At 43.1% G+C, this 13,876-nt stretch overlaps 2 protein-coding genes across 16 annotated transcripts in view; one reads left to right on the forward strand and one right to left on the reverse strand.

The window, feature by feature from the left end:
• The window catches only part of LOC144263173 (uncharacterized), a 52,607-nt gene that overhangs the window by 26,588 nt on the left and 12,143 nt on the right, over positions 1–13,876 (forward strand). For 3 of the 10 annotated variants that reach the window (XR_013345747.1, XR_013345746.1, XR_013345748.1), the window contains one exon: positions 4,589–9,857. The exons of 1 other annotated variant lie outside the window; for it this stretch is intronic. Coding sequence is in view for 3 of the 9 variants with exons in the window: in XM_077813911.1 (XP_077670037.1) it covers positions 4,589–4,766; positions 7,422–7,512 (269 nt within the window). In the remaining 6 variants the exon portion in view is untranslated. Of the gene's footprint in view, positions 1–4,588; positions 9,858–13,876 lie in introns of those variants that run through there. 6 more of the 10 variants (XR_013345745.1, XM_077813912.1, XM_077813911.1 and 3 more) reach the window with 5 other exon arrangements.
• The window catches only part of FOXN2 (forkhead box N2), a 125,424-nt gene that overhangs the window by 10,046 nt on the left and 101,502 nt on the right, over positions 1–13,876 (reverse strand). For 4 of the 6 annotated variants that reach the window (XM_077813908.1, XM_077813910.1, XM_077813906.1 and 1 more), the window contains exon 4: positions 3,547–3,611. The exons of 1 other annotated variant lie outside the window; for it this stretch is intronic. In XM_077813908.1, coding sequence (XP_077670034.1) covers positions 3,547–3,611 — 65 coding nt within the window. The remainder of the gene's footprint in view (positions 1–3,546; positions 3,612–13,876) is intronic. One more of the 6 variants, XM_077813909.1, reaches the window with a different exon arrangement.

Consider the following 13,876-nt stretch of genomic DNA (forward strand, 5'->3'; position numbering starts at 1 on the left):
AAGAACCAACATATTTTCTTGGCAGCCAGCCAGTTCAAGATCCAGGATAAGTCACTTAACACCCCTCCCCCATCCAAAACTGCAATCAGCAGAGATCCTCTACAGACACATTTCCTTCTTGCTCAGGACACTAAACCTCTGGTGGAATATGCCTTATTATTGATCAGTCAAGCCCTGAACTCAGCCATATACAACAGGCTCTCTCTGTACGAATCCTAGTTCAGGTACTAGGATTCCTACAGAGAGAGCCTGTTGTATATGGTGGTTTTAGTATATTTCTGGAACCACTGTACAGAATACGATGTTTTGAAATCAGAGGCCGCTTTCCCTATCTAGGGAGAAATGAAGTGCCAACATTATACTTGGCCGTAGATGGAGATAAACTAAGGTGAAAGATGTACCATTTACATGTAACAATAACACTACCTTTGAATGTGAAAGCTGGATTACCCTAATGGCTAATTTTTTAGAACAGGAAGTCTACAGGTTAGGGCGACTGCAAGATCCCAAACCCTTGTTATACTGCACTCATCAAAACCTAGATGGACAGATTAGATAGAACCTGCTGGGATGAGGAAATGGCTACCAGAAAGGCATAATATGCACTTATAGTTAACTAACGTTTCTTTTTTGTCCATGTGGTAAAGAATCCAAAACCTACATGACTGTTATATGACCAAAAATTAACACATTATGTAGTGAGGATGAGAGTGTGACTTTATTAGCGCTACCATTGCAGAACAAATCACAATGTGTTTTAGTGATGATAAAATACTTCACTTCAGCATCAGAGAGAGTCTTCTATAAATGACCAGGCTATTGAAGTGCACTGCATACTTGGCGTACATTCTGTGTCGGATGGACACATATTAAGATGTATTAGAGTCAAGACAGTGCAGTTCAGATCAATAACTGAGTATATCAACAGGAAGGTTCGGACTCTGCAGGGACTTGAACAGAGAATTTTCAGATCCAAATACACACAACTTAAAATGAATTTCCATTAGCTTCCAGTAGCAGTACAGCTTACATCTTTTCAGACTTCGAGCCACTAGTGACTGAAGTTCTCATAACAGCCATAAATCACACAGAAGGATGACTACATTTTGAAGTGTCTTTTAGTCTTTTAGTGCTCTACAAAAATAACTATGCTTAAACAGGGTTGTGAGGCAAAAAAAATTCTATGTCCTCATGGGAAAGGGAAAAAATTGTATTACACTGTTGAGCCCTAACAGCAGCTAAACATATTGTTAATCCTTAACAGTGTGCTCATTCAGGCCCTTCCAATCTCTCTCCATTACCTTTTTTGGGGATGATTTAAAGGTGTATCTATATCAGTGGTGGCTGAAATTCTGTGGCCTGCGTTGTGCAGGAGGTCAGACTAGATGATCATAATGGTCCCTTCTGACCTAAATATCTATGAATCTATGAATCAGGGGTCGGCAACCTTTCAGAAGTAGTGTGCCAAGTCTTCATTTATTCACTGTAATTTAAGGTTTCGCGTGCCAGTATTACATTTTAACCTTCTTAGAAAGTCTCTCTCTCTAAGTCTATATTATATAACTAAACTATTGTTGTATGAAAAGTAAATAAGGTTTTTTAAATGCTTAAGAAGCTTCATTTAAAATTAAATTAAAATGCAGATCTTATCAGTTTAGTGTGATCCTTGCCCTTGCTTTTCCTTGCTGAATTTTCCAATGTCCCTACGCAGGCAGTGGGCTGAGCAGGGCCAGCGGCCGGGACCCCGGCTGGCAAGGGGCCAGCGGCTGGAACCCCAGACCGGAAGCGAGCTGAGCGGGGCCAGTGGCTGGTATACCAGGCTGGCAGCGGGTTGAGTGGGGCCAGTGGCCAGAACCCCAGCTGGCAGGGGTACGGCAGACAGAACCCCCAGCCCGGCAGCAAAGTGCCACTGAAAATCAGTTTGCGTGCCGATTTGGCACACGTGCCCTAGGTTGCTGACCCCGATCTATATTATAAGAGCTACTGATTGCAAGGAAGGTTATGTGCTCTAATATTTATTTTATTACTAATTCAGTTGGGAAAACAGAGCTATAATCTGGATATGGGAGAGCGTTACATACTAAGATGTCAACAGTTGTATCTAGAGCCAATAAATACATTAAAACCTATTTGATCTGGTGACAGGTTCTATGGTACCAATGGAAACAAAAAACAAGACAGTGGAGTAAACTTTTTCTTGAATAAAAGGGATGGTAGCCTCCTATGCCCTTGAGGCTGGCTTGAAAATGTAGTAAGTGTCACACAGGTTCATCATGGTTAACACCCACTTGTCAATGAAGACTGATGCACAATCCTCTCTTTAAAAAAAAGAGGGGAGGGGCAAAACCCCCAGATATTGCACAGTAAAGACAGGCAAAAAAGTCAGCTTCTTGTTAGAATTTGCTTCATCTGAAGGCAAATGAAATTTCCCTTGAAAATAAAATAAAGGAGAAGGGAAGGGACCGTTTGAAAGAAGGACAGCCCGTATTAAGGAGTGGTGCAGAGGAAATGGCGTGTCTCGGATACATAGGGAGGGGAATCTTTATAATCTGTCATATCATTAACAGAGCCCTGTACTCTTCAGACTGCAAGGGGGACCATCACATGCTTTTATTACAAATCATCCTCTGCCCTTACTGGCTGTTGGAGCACAGAAGGCCATGAAGGAGGATTGGCTCCTCGAACAGTGGAATCCCTTCTCAGCACCAGGATGGCAAAAGATAGACATGCTATATTTCCTCCTTTGCATAACTGTGAAACTCACATCTGGATCCCATAGTATTTTATGGATCTCATGAGTAGACCATAGGAAACTGTAATCCTGCACCTCTGCCTTGTGGGATAGATCCATGATTTATCCAAATGCAGTTTCTCTCCTCTGAAAGGTAAAAGCCAATATTTTTTGACATTGCAGAGAGATGTGCTGGCCCATGGTGCAGCCATAGGGCTCTTCTGGCTACCACATTAATCATCATGACTTTAGGCATAAATCTTCAGATACTTCTGTACCTTACAACATAAATAACCAGACTCAGGGCTATACCAGAGAAGAGTTTTTCTCCCACTGTCATAGAGAATAGAAAACAAGGAGAACAGACAAGCAGAATTTAATACACAAAGCTTTGCAGGACATAGCCATAAGAGTAGCCATAAAGCAGGATATCCTGCACAGAGCATTTATGAGGTGGGATGGCAGCGTTAACCAGGCTACTCTAGATTTATTTACACCATGACATCCTTGTGTCATGAAGGCGCAGCATATGCCCATATCACTATAACAGTGCACACATTGGTGTAATTACACCAAGGTATAAAATGTAAACTTTTAAAAAATAGCTCTTGTGATGGATTTACTAAAAGAACAAAATCAGTTTAAACCAAAGACACACTAGTACAACTAAGGAGCACTCAATTAACTGACTTTTCTGAAAGAGTCTTTGTACACTTTGAAAAACGTCCATCTGCACATTTCAGTCTAGAATTTATTCTTAATATGAATAGCATTGTGGGAGGGCAAAACATACAGAAAATTAATGCCATAATTACCTTTGAAAGACCGGCCATGATTCTGCTTAAGTACTGAGGTTAAGTAATGAGGACAGGATGACCTACTGAAAAGAAAAATTTTTTTACTAAAGCCATAAATAGTACTAAATTTAATATACTGTGAATAGATGAAGTGAAGAAATTTCTATACCACAAAAAGTTAAAAGAAAAAAGTCATTAAAATAGGAGAGGTAAGCCAAGGAAGCCCCACAATTTCTACTACTTTTGGTAGATAGGTGGTAAGCAAGCCAGTCTGATTACTGTATTATATAGATTTATAATCAGGACTCAAAAAAGCCCACTCGTTTTGGGGTGATTAGGAAACTTTGCTTGGCCAGCCATCAACTTCTGCAGATTCTAGAAAAAAGAAAAGGAGTCCTTGTGGCACCTTAGAGACTAACCAATTTATTTGAGCATGAGCTTTCGTGAGCTACAGCTCACTTCATCAGATGCATACCGTGGAAACTGCAGCAGACTTTATATATACACAGAGAATATGAAACATTTTATGAAACATAAAGTCTGCTGCAGTTTCCACGGTATGCATCTGATGAAGTGAGCTGTAGCTCACGAAAGCTCATGCTCAAATAAATTGGTTAGTCTCTAAGGTGCCACAAGGACTCCTTTTCTTTTTGCGAATACAGTCTAACACGGCTGTTACTCTGAAACCTGCAGATTCTAGGTGTTCATTAACATTTTTAAAAAAGCTCTAGCCTTTATGGTTGCGAAGAAAACTTTCTAAATATGACCTAAGTGTAAATCAGTGCAATGATGTCCAGAACCCAGGTGCCTCTACTGTTGCTAAGGATTTTGCCAGGCTGCAGCTAAATGAAGACTGTCAAGAGTTTTGTCGGTTTCATTGCTGCTAATCAAAATACAGTGGTCAATGACGAATTAAGTCAATCTCACTCTGCAGTTGCTAGAGAAAGCTCTGAACAGAAGTAAAAGCAGGCAATGGAACTTTTTACTGGGGAGGAAGATTCAAAACCTGAGGCTTGGGGAGCAGTAAAGCAACACAGATATGTGCCTCTTCCCTTCACAGCAGCCAGGAGGCTTGGAAGTGGGGCAAAGCAAAGGACTCCCAGACACACTAATAGCCAGAAGACTACAGTGGAAGGAAGGAACAGAGAGACTTCTTTTTCCAAAGGAAACGGAGAGCAGAGGAGAGGGCCTTCAAATGTAATCAGACACGTAAACCCCCAAACGGGGTCCATGGACAGGTGAGGGGAGGTTGGCTTGTCTCCTAGATGTTGCCTTTGGTGATTGTGCACTCCTCCACCCCCATCTTTTATATTGGTCTCAGACACTGAAGACAATGCAGGAAGCGATACACTGTAATATTACAGAAAAGACAAAAATGAGAGAAAAACCAGGGAAGAAAAGGAGTGGGGGGAAAAAAAAAAAGATATGTAGTAAGCAGAGCTGCTTAAACAGGACTTGACTCATACATTAATTTACAAATTTCACAAGTATTTGTCAAATACAGTTATTTGACAGATACTTTTTGTATTATCTGACCAGCTCTAAAGCTGGCCCTATACTATTCTGTGAATACATTATTCAATACATACAAGTGAAATTAATCAAGTAAATACATAAAGTGAAATTAATCAAGTCGTATATTCAGAAAATATTCTTGATACTCAACCAGCCCTTGTAGTATGTTAAATTTCATTAAAAATGTATACAAAAGAAGTTTGATTAGCAATATGTTGCAATTAAATACCGCATACAACAAACAGTGCACAACTGTTCTATTCCTCCAAATTGCATGGAGCATTGGTCTTATTTACCATCGTAGAAGGATTTGACCTCAGGTTAGTAGGCAATGATAGATTTTTCAAGCCCAGTGTATAATCAGAACTTTGCAGTAAGCATGGGCCATGATTAAAGATTAAAAAAACCTGGGTGCCTAAAAAGTTAGGCAACCTTATTTTCAGAAGTACTTCTAAATCCATAGTTAGCAACCTTATTTTCAGAAGTACTGAACACCCACAAATCCTAATGAAATCAATGGGAATTGCTGGTTGCTTAGCACTTTTAAAAATCAGGTCAATTTTAGATAGCTAACTACAGATTTAAGACCTTACTTTAGGCATCTAGTTTGGGAAATCTTGGCCATAATGTTTAGATGAGTTTGTGTTAAATTTTGTTAGTTCTCTAGGGTTTTTTCCATTTTACAGGTTCTATCTGAGATTTTTGTTTTAAAAATGTATTTATTTCTTCGAATTGAGCTTAATTTCAATTGAATCCTTTGGCTGACATTAATGTTTTTATTTATGACTGTCTCATTCCTTTGGTTGCACACGTCCTTACAGCTCTGGAATCATCTGTTCGTGTGGCATGCCCATGATCAGAGGTAGATTAAAGTCTCATAGGGCCCTGGACCAGAGCAAATGGGGGGACCCTGGCACCCTGCCCCACCCCTTCCACCTGCAGCCCTACCCCAGTTCCACCCCTTTCCCATAGTCCCAACCTATTTCACCCTTTCCCTGCAGCCCTGCCCCTGCTCTGCCCATGGCCCCGCCTCGTTCCACCCCTTCCCTCCGCAGCCTTGCACCGATTCCACACATGGCCCCGCCCCACTCTACCTCTTCCCCCATGACCCTGCTCTCTTCTTTCCATCACCACTACCCCCGGGGCTGTGGCGGGGGTAGATTTTTCCAGTGGCCCCAAATTTGCTGGCGCCCCTAGGCATAGACCCTTGGGCATGTGCAGTAATCCGCCACTGCCCATGATATTTTTGTTATTAGTCCAATTACCACTGCGGATTCATCCTTATCATATAACCACAATTCAATTTGGCATAGTTAATGGTCTCCGCTGAGGAGGGTTTCAAAACTAGAATAGCAATGGTGCAGCAGATCAGGGACAAAAGTGCACTAATTGAGGTGTGTAAGGAAACTGGTACATTGCTAGCCTGCATTATATTTGGCTGTAGTTACTGATATCAGTCTCATTTTCATTGGCACTGAAAATTGTCACATTCACCATCGAAGAAAACATAATCGTTTAGCTCTATAAACAAACACAGCTATTTCAATTTTTTGTCTGGATGGGTTGCTGTGGGGCGGGAGAGGATGAACAAGGAGAATTTATTCAAAGAATGGAAAATCACAACTGTTATCAGCAGGAAAATAAGGGATCTACACAACATTGTTTGATTTACAGTCCTTCACATAAAGATGAAGTGGCAAGTATGCAAGAAATATAGCAACCTGTCCTTTCACATGGGCTCAGATCCTGCAAACACTATGTCCACACATAATTTGACTTCAATGGAACTAATCACACGAGAAAAGCTATACACATGCTTAAGTGTTTGCAGGATCAGGATCTAGGTGATCATCATAACCCAAAGGCAAAATGCACATATTGAAACCTGTAGCCTGGCCATGCTCAGTATTCTCAACTTGCTTAACAGGTTTCACAGAAACAAAGTACATCACTTATACCAATCATTTACTGTACCAAAGTTTTATGTCTAAAAACAGGTTCTGTAGATCAGAAGCTGACCAAAATTTTAAAAGGCAACAATTATGTTTTTTGGGACTACAAGTGAACAATGCTAAAATATTACTGACTACAAATATAAGCCCTCTTGATGAAATCTGGGGCTTCCTCTGGCACAGTAACCATCATTTTCTCTTTCTTCATAGGAGGATAGGATTAAGCTGTGGGGGTTGGGGGAGAATAGCATTCTGTTTGGCATTACTATAGATGTATATTTTGTTCACTAATAAAAGTAGCAATTAGATTCATAAAGGCCAGAAGGGATGATCTGATCTTCTTGTCTGAACTGCTGGGTACCAGAGGCCATTAAATTTCACTAAGATACCCCTGTACTGAGCATAACAATTTGTGTTTGATTAAAGCATAACTTCCAGAAGGCATCTAATCTGGATTCGAAGACATCGAGTGATGGAGAATCCACTACTTCCCTTGTTAGTTTTCTCCAATGATTAATCACACACTTAAAAAATTGTGCCTAATTTCTTCTTTGAATATGTCTGGTTTCAGCTTCCAGATACTGGTTCTTGTTCTCTCTTTCTCTGCTAGATTGAAGAGCGCTTTAGTACCTGGTATTTTCTCCATGTGAAGGTCCTTATATGCTGTAATCAAGTCATCTCTGAATCTTCTGTTTGATAAACTAAATAGATTGTGAGCTCTCAAAGTCTCTCACTGTAAGACATTTTCTCCACCCTCTCCAATTTTTCCACATCCTTTTAAAAATGCCAACACCTGAACAGTACTCATTATTCGAGAACTAGTCTCACTAATGCCATATATATGTTTATTAATTATTGCTATTATTTAGAAACTGTTTCCTTGCTGCACTACTGCTGAAATAACAGCAGAAGCTAAATATCTGAATTACTCTGTTCACAATAAAACTTAAGAGTAATATTTACTTATGCCTTAAACCACGGCTCCGTAAGAACTATTGGATTAAGATTTAAGGGCTTCTCTACGCTACAAAGTTAAGCCAACATTAGGCAGCTTACGTTGAACTACGGAGTTGTACACACTGCAATGCTTCTCCTGTTGCTTTAACTTTCTTGCTATGCTGGCGAGCAGCATAGAGGTTAGGACGACCTAGTTAGAATGACGCAGCGTCAGTGTAGATACTGCATTGCTTACGTCACCGGAAGTGGCCTCCAGGAGGTATCCCACAATGGCCACCGTGACTGCTCTGATCACTGTTTTGATCGCCACTGCCCTGCAGTCAGGTACACAGATATGTGCTCCTCCCCTTTTAAAGCCCCATGAAGTTTTGACATTGCTCTTCCTGTTTGCTCAGTGTGAAGAGCTCACATAGCTAGAGCCCTGCTCAGATACAAAATTTGTATCCACATCCAATCCGTGATCCACAAAAATGATATAAAATGGATATCCGTGGAGTTGCAGGGCTCTGCACATAGCAACTGCCCACATGAGCATGCCAGCTCCATGCAGCAAACATGGTGCTGCCTGGAGTACGCAGAAGGTGGATTTCGTGAGTCTGTGGGGAGAAATCACTGCAGGGAAGCTGGGGGAAAGAATCGCAAGGACCTCCCTACACTCCCCTTCCCCTGATCCCCACCTGCCCATTCCATGTATCTTCTGGGGCCACAGAAATACCTAAGGCACTCCACCCCCTGGGAGATTAAACAGGACAGCTGCACATACCCCAAGGAGGCTCTCACAGCTGGGTGTATGTGCTTGTGAATTCCCTCTTCCATCCCCTTTAAAGATACGAAAGTTTCCCCTGCATGTACAAAGTTTACCTCAGTATTACATAGGTATGTTTGCATGGGTGTGGAATAAAAATCTACTTTTGGAAACTGAATTTATCTTTATTATTCTCCATCACATCGTGGCTGCTGCTAACATTCAAGACAATAGCAATAGGTTCACATGCATTATAAGAGTTGGGCACACATAGCAATCATACAAGGTTTATAGCGGGGTACAAACAAACAATGCCAGGCTCGGCACACTACAGGAACACACATTACTCTGCGTCAGTGTTAAAATGTTCCTTCACAGCATCTGTTGGATCATATTAAAGAAGTTCTGTATTAAAATCACAAATGAGTTTGATTCACCATAGTTTAAATTTCAGGGTATTACTAACTTAAGTGGTCTCTTGGTTTTTGGTACTGTTTCTCTCCCTCTCTGTGTGAAACTTGCAAGCTGCTAATTGTGACAGTACATCCTAAAACAGAGTCTGTTCTCAAAGCAATACTTTGTAACAACAGAAACAGCACACAGAGATTCCCCGCCCTTTTGTTGTATTTATCTCGCTTTGTTAACAATTGTGATTAAAATAGAAATAGAGGATGTATGTGGATAGATGCTTGGTGTGGATAATAAATGAATGATCAGAGAGGTGCCAGCCTAAGAATTCAGTGTCCATCTGCGGAAGAAGGCATCAAGTGGAAACAACCAGAGGACCCCTGGAGGGCAGACTGGAATCCACCCAACAGACTCAAGGATGGGAGAACCAAAGAACAAGATAACATCTGGCAGCACGGAGCCGTCAGGAATGTGCCATCGGCTGATTGATTCAGCAACAGCATGATGAAGCAATTCCCATAGACTGGCATGGGAATAAATTCCTATAAAAATGGACTCTAGAAATTGAGAACTTTGGGGTCTGATTCTGCAACCCAACTTCCAGGAGCATCAGATGAGCATCTGACAAGGCCCTGCTCCCTCCTCGTGTCCAGGCCACCTGGAGGATTCTCTGCTCCTTGAGGTCTTTAAACTACAATTTGAGGACTTCAATAGCACAGATATAGGTGTGAGGTTTTTTTTTGTAGGAGTGGTGGGTGAAATTCTGTGGCCTGCGTTGTGCAGGAGGTCAGACTAGATGATCATAATGGTCCCTTCTGACCTAAATATCTATGAATCTATGAATCTATTAAAAGTCTTCTTGTAAGAAAACTGAATGCTTTTTCATTGTTCTCAGATCCAAGGGTTTGGGTCTGTCGTCACCTATGCAAATTGGTGAGGATTTTTACCAAACCTTTCCCAGGAAGTGGGGTGCAAGGGTTGGGAGGATTTTGGGGGGAAGGACGTGTCCAAACTACGATTCCCAGTAAACCCAGTTAGAGTTTGGTGGTGGCAGTGGTTATTCCAAGGACAAAGGATAAAATTAATTTGTACCTTAGGAAAGTTTTAACCTAAGCTGGTAAAAGTAAGCTTAGGAGGTTTTCATGCAGGTCCCCACATCTGTCCCCTACAGTTCAGAGTGGGGGAGGAACCTTGACATGGTGGCAGAGTGGTGGGATTAACCTGAAATCATTTTGAGATCAATTTGAGATTTTTTGAACCAGAAATACAGATTTTAAAAAGGAAATTCTTTTTTCCTTTGGGGCTGCTGGAAAGGAGGTCCAGAAAGCAGCTGAAACTGAAAGCAGCTTGTTTTTTCTCTGCTTTGGGGCCAGAGGAGAGACAAAAGGGGATTATCTTTGTGAATTGCAGGTTTTCTTTGCCTGGAGGCAGGGTACTTAACCTCCTGCAGGGAAATTCACAGTCTTGGTAAACCAGAAGTTTGTTTTTTTTCTAAAAGTAAATGGGGGGCGGGGGGGGGGGGGGTGTTCTACCCATTTTCCTGGCAGGGGCTTTTTTTTTTTTAGGATTTTGATTTTTTTTTTTTACAAGAAGCACAAGTTTGAAAAGGAATTTTTTTTTCCTTTGGGCTGCTGGTAAGCAGATTTCCAAGTAGTTGGAGGTTTTTTGCTTTGATTTGGGGCCAGAGCAGAGACAAGGGAATTGTCTTTTTCTGTAGGCTGACAATCACTATCAGAGAATAGGTATTCTATTCCAGCACAGCAAAATTTTACAGCTGACTTTTGTTTGTTTATTTCTAAACCTCGGGTGTAAAGTTAGTTAAAAACAGAGAGGTCAGGATGACAAAATCCACGGCTCGACAAAAGCTGGAATTAGCCAGATTTCAGGCTGAGGAAAAACAAAGGGAACATGAAACACAGATAGAACTCATGTGGCTGAAGAAGGAGGAGAAGGAAAAAGAGAGGAAGCATGTGGAGGAGGAGAGGGAAAAAGAGAGGAAGCATGCACTGGAGGTGGAGAAGGAAAAGGCTCAGCAGAATATACCAACAAACCCTAGCAATCCTTCTCCAGGTACCACTCCCCATCCCAGAAAGTTCCCCACCTACAAGGCAGACGATGATACTGAGGCCTTCCTAGAAAACTTCGAAAGGGCCTGCCTTGGGTACAACATCTCTACCGACCAATACATGGTAGAGCTGAGGCTGCAGCTCAGTGGACCCTTAGCTGAGGTGGCAGCTGAAATGCCTAAAGAACAGATGAACGAGTATGAACTGTTTAAATCCAAGGCGAGAGTCAGAATGGGGATAACACCCGAGCAGTCTCGTCGGAGGTTCAGAGCCCTAAGGTGGAAACCAGACGTGTCATTTACCCGACATGCCTACCGCATTGTGAAACATTGGGATGCCTGGATATCAGGAGCAAGTGTTGAATCTCCAGTAAATTTGCCCTTCCTAATGCAAATGGAACAATTCTTAGAGGGTGTTCCTGAGGAAATAGAAAGATACATCCTAGATGGGAAGCCCAAAACTGTAATAGAGGCAGGAGAGATTGGAGCCAGATGGGTGGAGGTAGCAGAGAAGAAGAAAACTGGTCGCAGTTGGAGCGGAGACCAGAAGGGACAACCCCAGACCACACCCTATTACCGCGGGCCGCCCAAAGCCCCACCTACCTCCCAAAGAACCTTCCAGACCCCTTATCGTCCCACCACCCCATTCTCCAGCAACCCACCTCGCCCCAGTGACCCGTCAGCTGGACGATTTTTTAAATGTAACGAGCTGGGGCATGTAAAGGCCAACTGCCCCAAGAACCCCAACAGACTACAGTTCATTGCACCGGGATCACACCAGAGGTCCGCAGGCCCAGATACCTCCCAGATACCCTTGGAGCGGAGGGAAACTGTGAGTGTGGGCAGGAAGAAGGTCACTGCGTGGAGGGACACCGGAGCACAAGTGTCAACTATCTCCATGCTTCCTTAGTGGACCCCAATTTAATCAACCCAGAGATCCAAGTGATGATTCAACCCTTCAAGTCCAACTTTTTCGATTTGCCTACAGCAAAGTTGCCTGTCCAGTACCAGGGTTGGTCAGGAATGTGGACTTTTGCAGTCTATGATGATTATCCCATCCCCATTCTGTTGGGGGAAGACTTGGCCAATCATGTGAAGCGGGCCAAGAGGGTGGGAATGGTCACCCATAGCCAGGCTAAACAAGCCGTGAGGCCTAGCTCTGTTCCGGAAACTTCTATCCGGACCCAGTCAGAGGTGATGAACCCGGACCCCAGTATCAATTTGCGGATGATACTAAACTGGGAGGAGTGGTAGATACGCTGGAGGGGAGGGATAGGATACAGAAGGACCTAGACAAATTGGAGGATTGGGCCAAAAGAAATCTGATGAGGTTCAATAAGGATAAGTGCAGGCTCCTGCACTTAGGACAGAAGAATTCAATGCACCGCTACAGACTAGGGACCGAATGGCTAGGCAGCAGTTCTGCGGAAAAGGACCTAGGGGTGACAGTGGACGAGAAGCTGGATATGAGTCAGCAGTGTGCCCTTGTTGCCAAGAAGGCCAATGGCATTTTGGGATGTATAAGTAGGGGCATAGCGAGCAGATCGAGGGACGTGATCGTTCCCCTCTATTCGACATTGGTGAGGCCTCATCTGGAGTACTGTGTCCAGTTTTGGGCCCCACACTACAAGAAGGATGTGGATAAATTGGAGAGAGTCCAGCGAAGGGCAACAAAAATGATTAGGGGTCTGGAACACATGACTTATGAGGAGAGGCTGAGGGAGCTGGGATTGTTTAGTCTGCAGAAGAGAAGAATGAGGGGGGATTTGATAGCTGCTTTCAAGTACCTGAAAGGGGGTTCCAAAGAGGATGGCTCTAGACTGTTCTCAATGGTAGCAGATGACAGAACGAGGAGTAATGGTCTCAAGTTGCAGTGGGGGAGGTTTAGATTGGATATTAGGAAAAACTTTTTCACTATGAGGGTGGTGAAACACTGGAATGCATTACCTAGGGAGGTGGTAGAATCTCCTTCCTTAGAGGTTTTTAAGGTCAGGCTTGACAAAGCCCTGGCTGGGATGATTTAACTGGGAATTGGTCCTGCTTCGAGCAGGGGGTTGGACTAGATGACCTTCTGGGGTCCCTTCCAACCCTGATATTCTCTGATTCTAAGGGCCATTCACGGTCCAGGAGCGCCTGGGAGCTGTTAATTATCTCATAGCATTCCCCACCTCCAACCAAAAGCCTAAGCCTAATATTAATTCTCTAAAGCCCTTTTATTCCAGAGAATTAAAGGTTTGTCAGTTTACAGCCCAGGGAGGAGACGACGCTGAGTGGCCTGAAGGTGTCTACTACGAAGGGAAAAGTGCTGGTGGTGTGGAAGAGGTGAACCTCTCCATGACCCTTGGGCGTATGCAGGGACAGCAGATCAAGGAGCTGTGCACTAGCTACGCGCCAACGTTCTCAGCCACCCCAGGACTGACTGAACGGGCATACCACTCCATTGACACAAGTAATGCTCACCCAATTAAAGTCCAACCTTACCGGGTGTCTCCTCAAGCTAAAACTGCTATAGAACGGGAGATCCAGGATATGTTACAGATGGGTGTAATCCACCCCTCTGGAAGTGCATGGGCATCTCCAGTGGTTCTAGTTCCCAAACCAGATGGGGAAATACGTTTTTGCGTGGACTAGCGTAAGCTAAATGCTGTAACTCGCCCAGACAACTATCCAATGCCACGCACAGATGAACTATTAGAGAAACTGGGA

This window comes from Eretmochelys imbricata, chromosome 3 (genome assembly GCF_965152235.1).
Source record: "Eretmochelys imbricata isolate rEreImb1 chromosome 3, rEreImb1.hap1, whole genome shotgun sequence".
NCBI classification, from domain to species: Eukaryota; Metazoa; Chordata; order Testudines; family Cheloniidae; genus Eretmochelys; species Eretmochelys imbricata.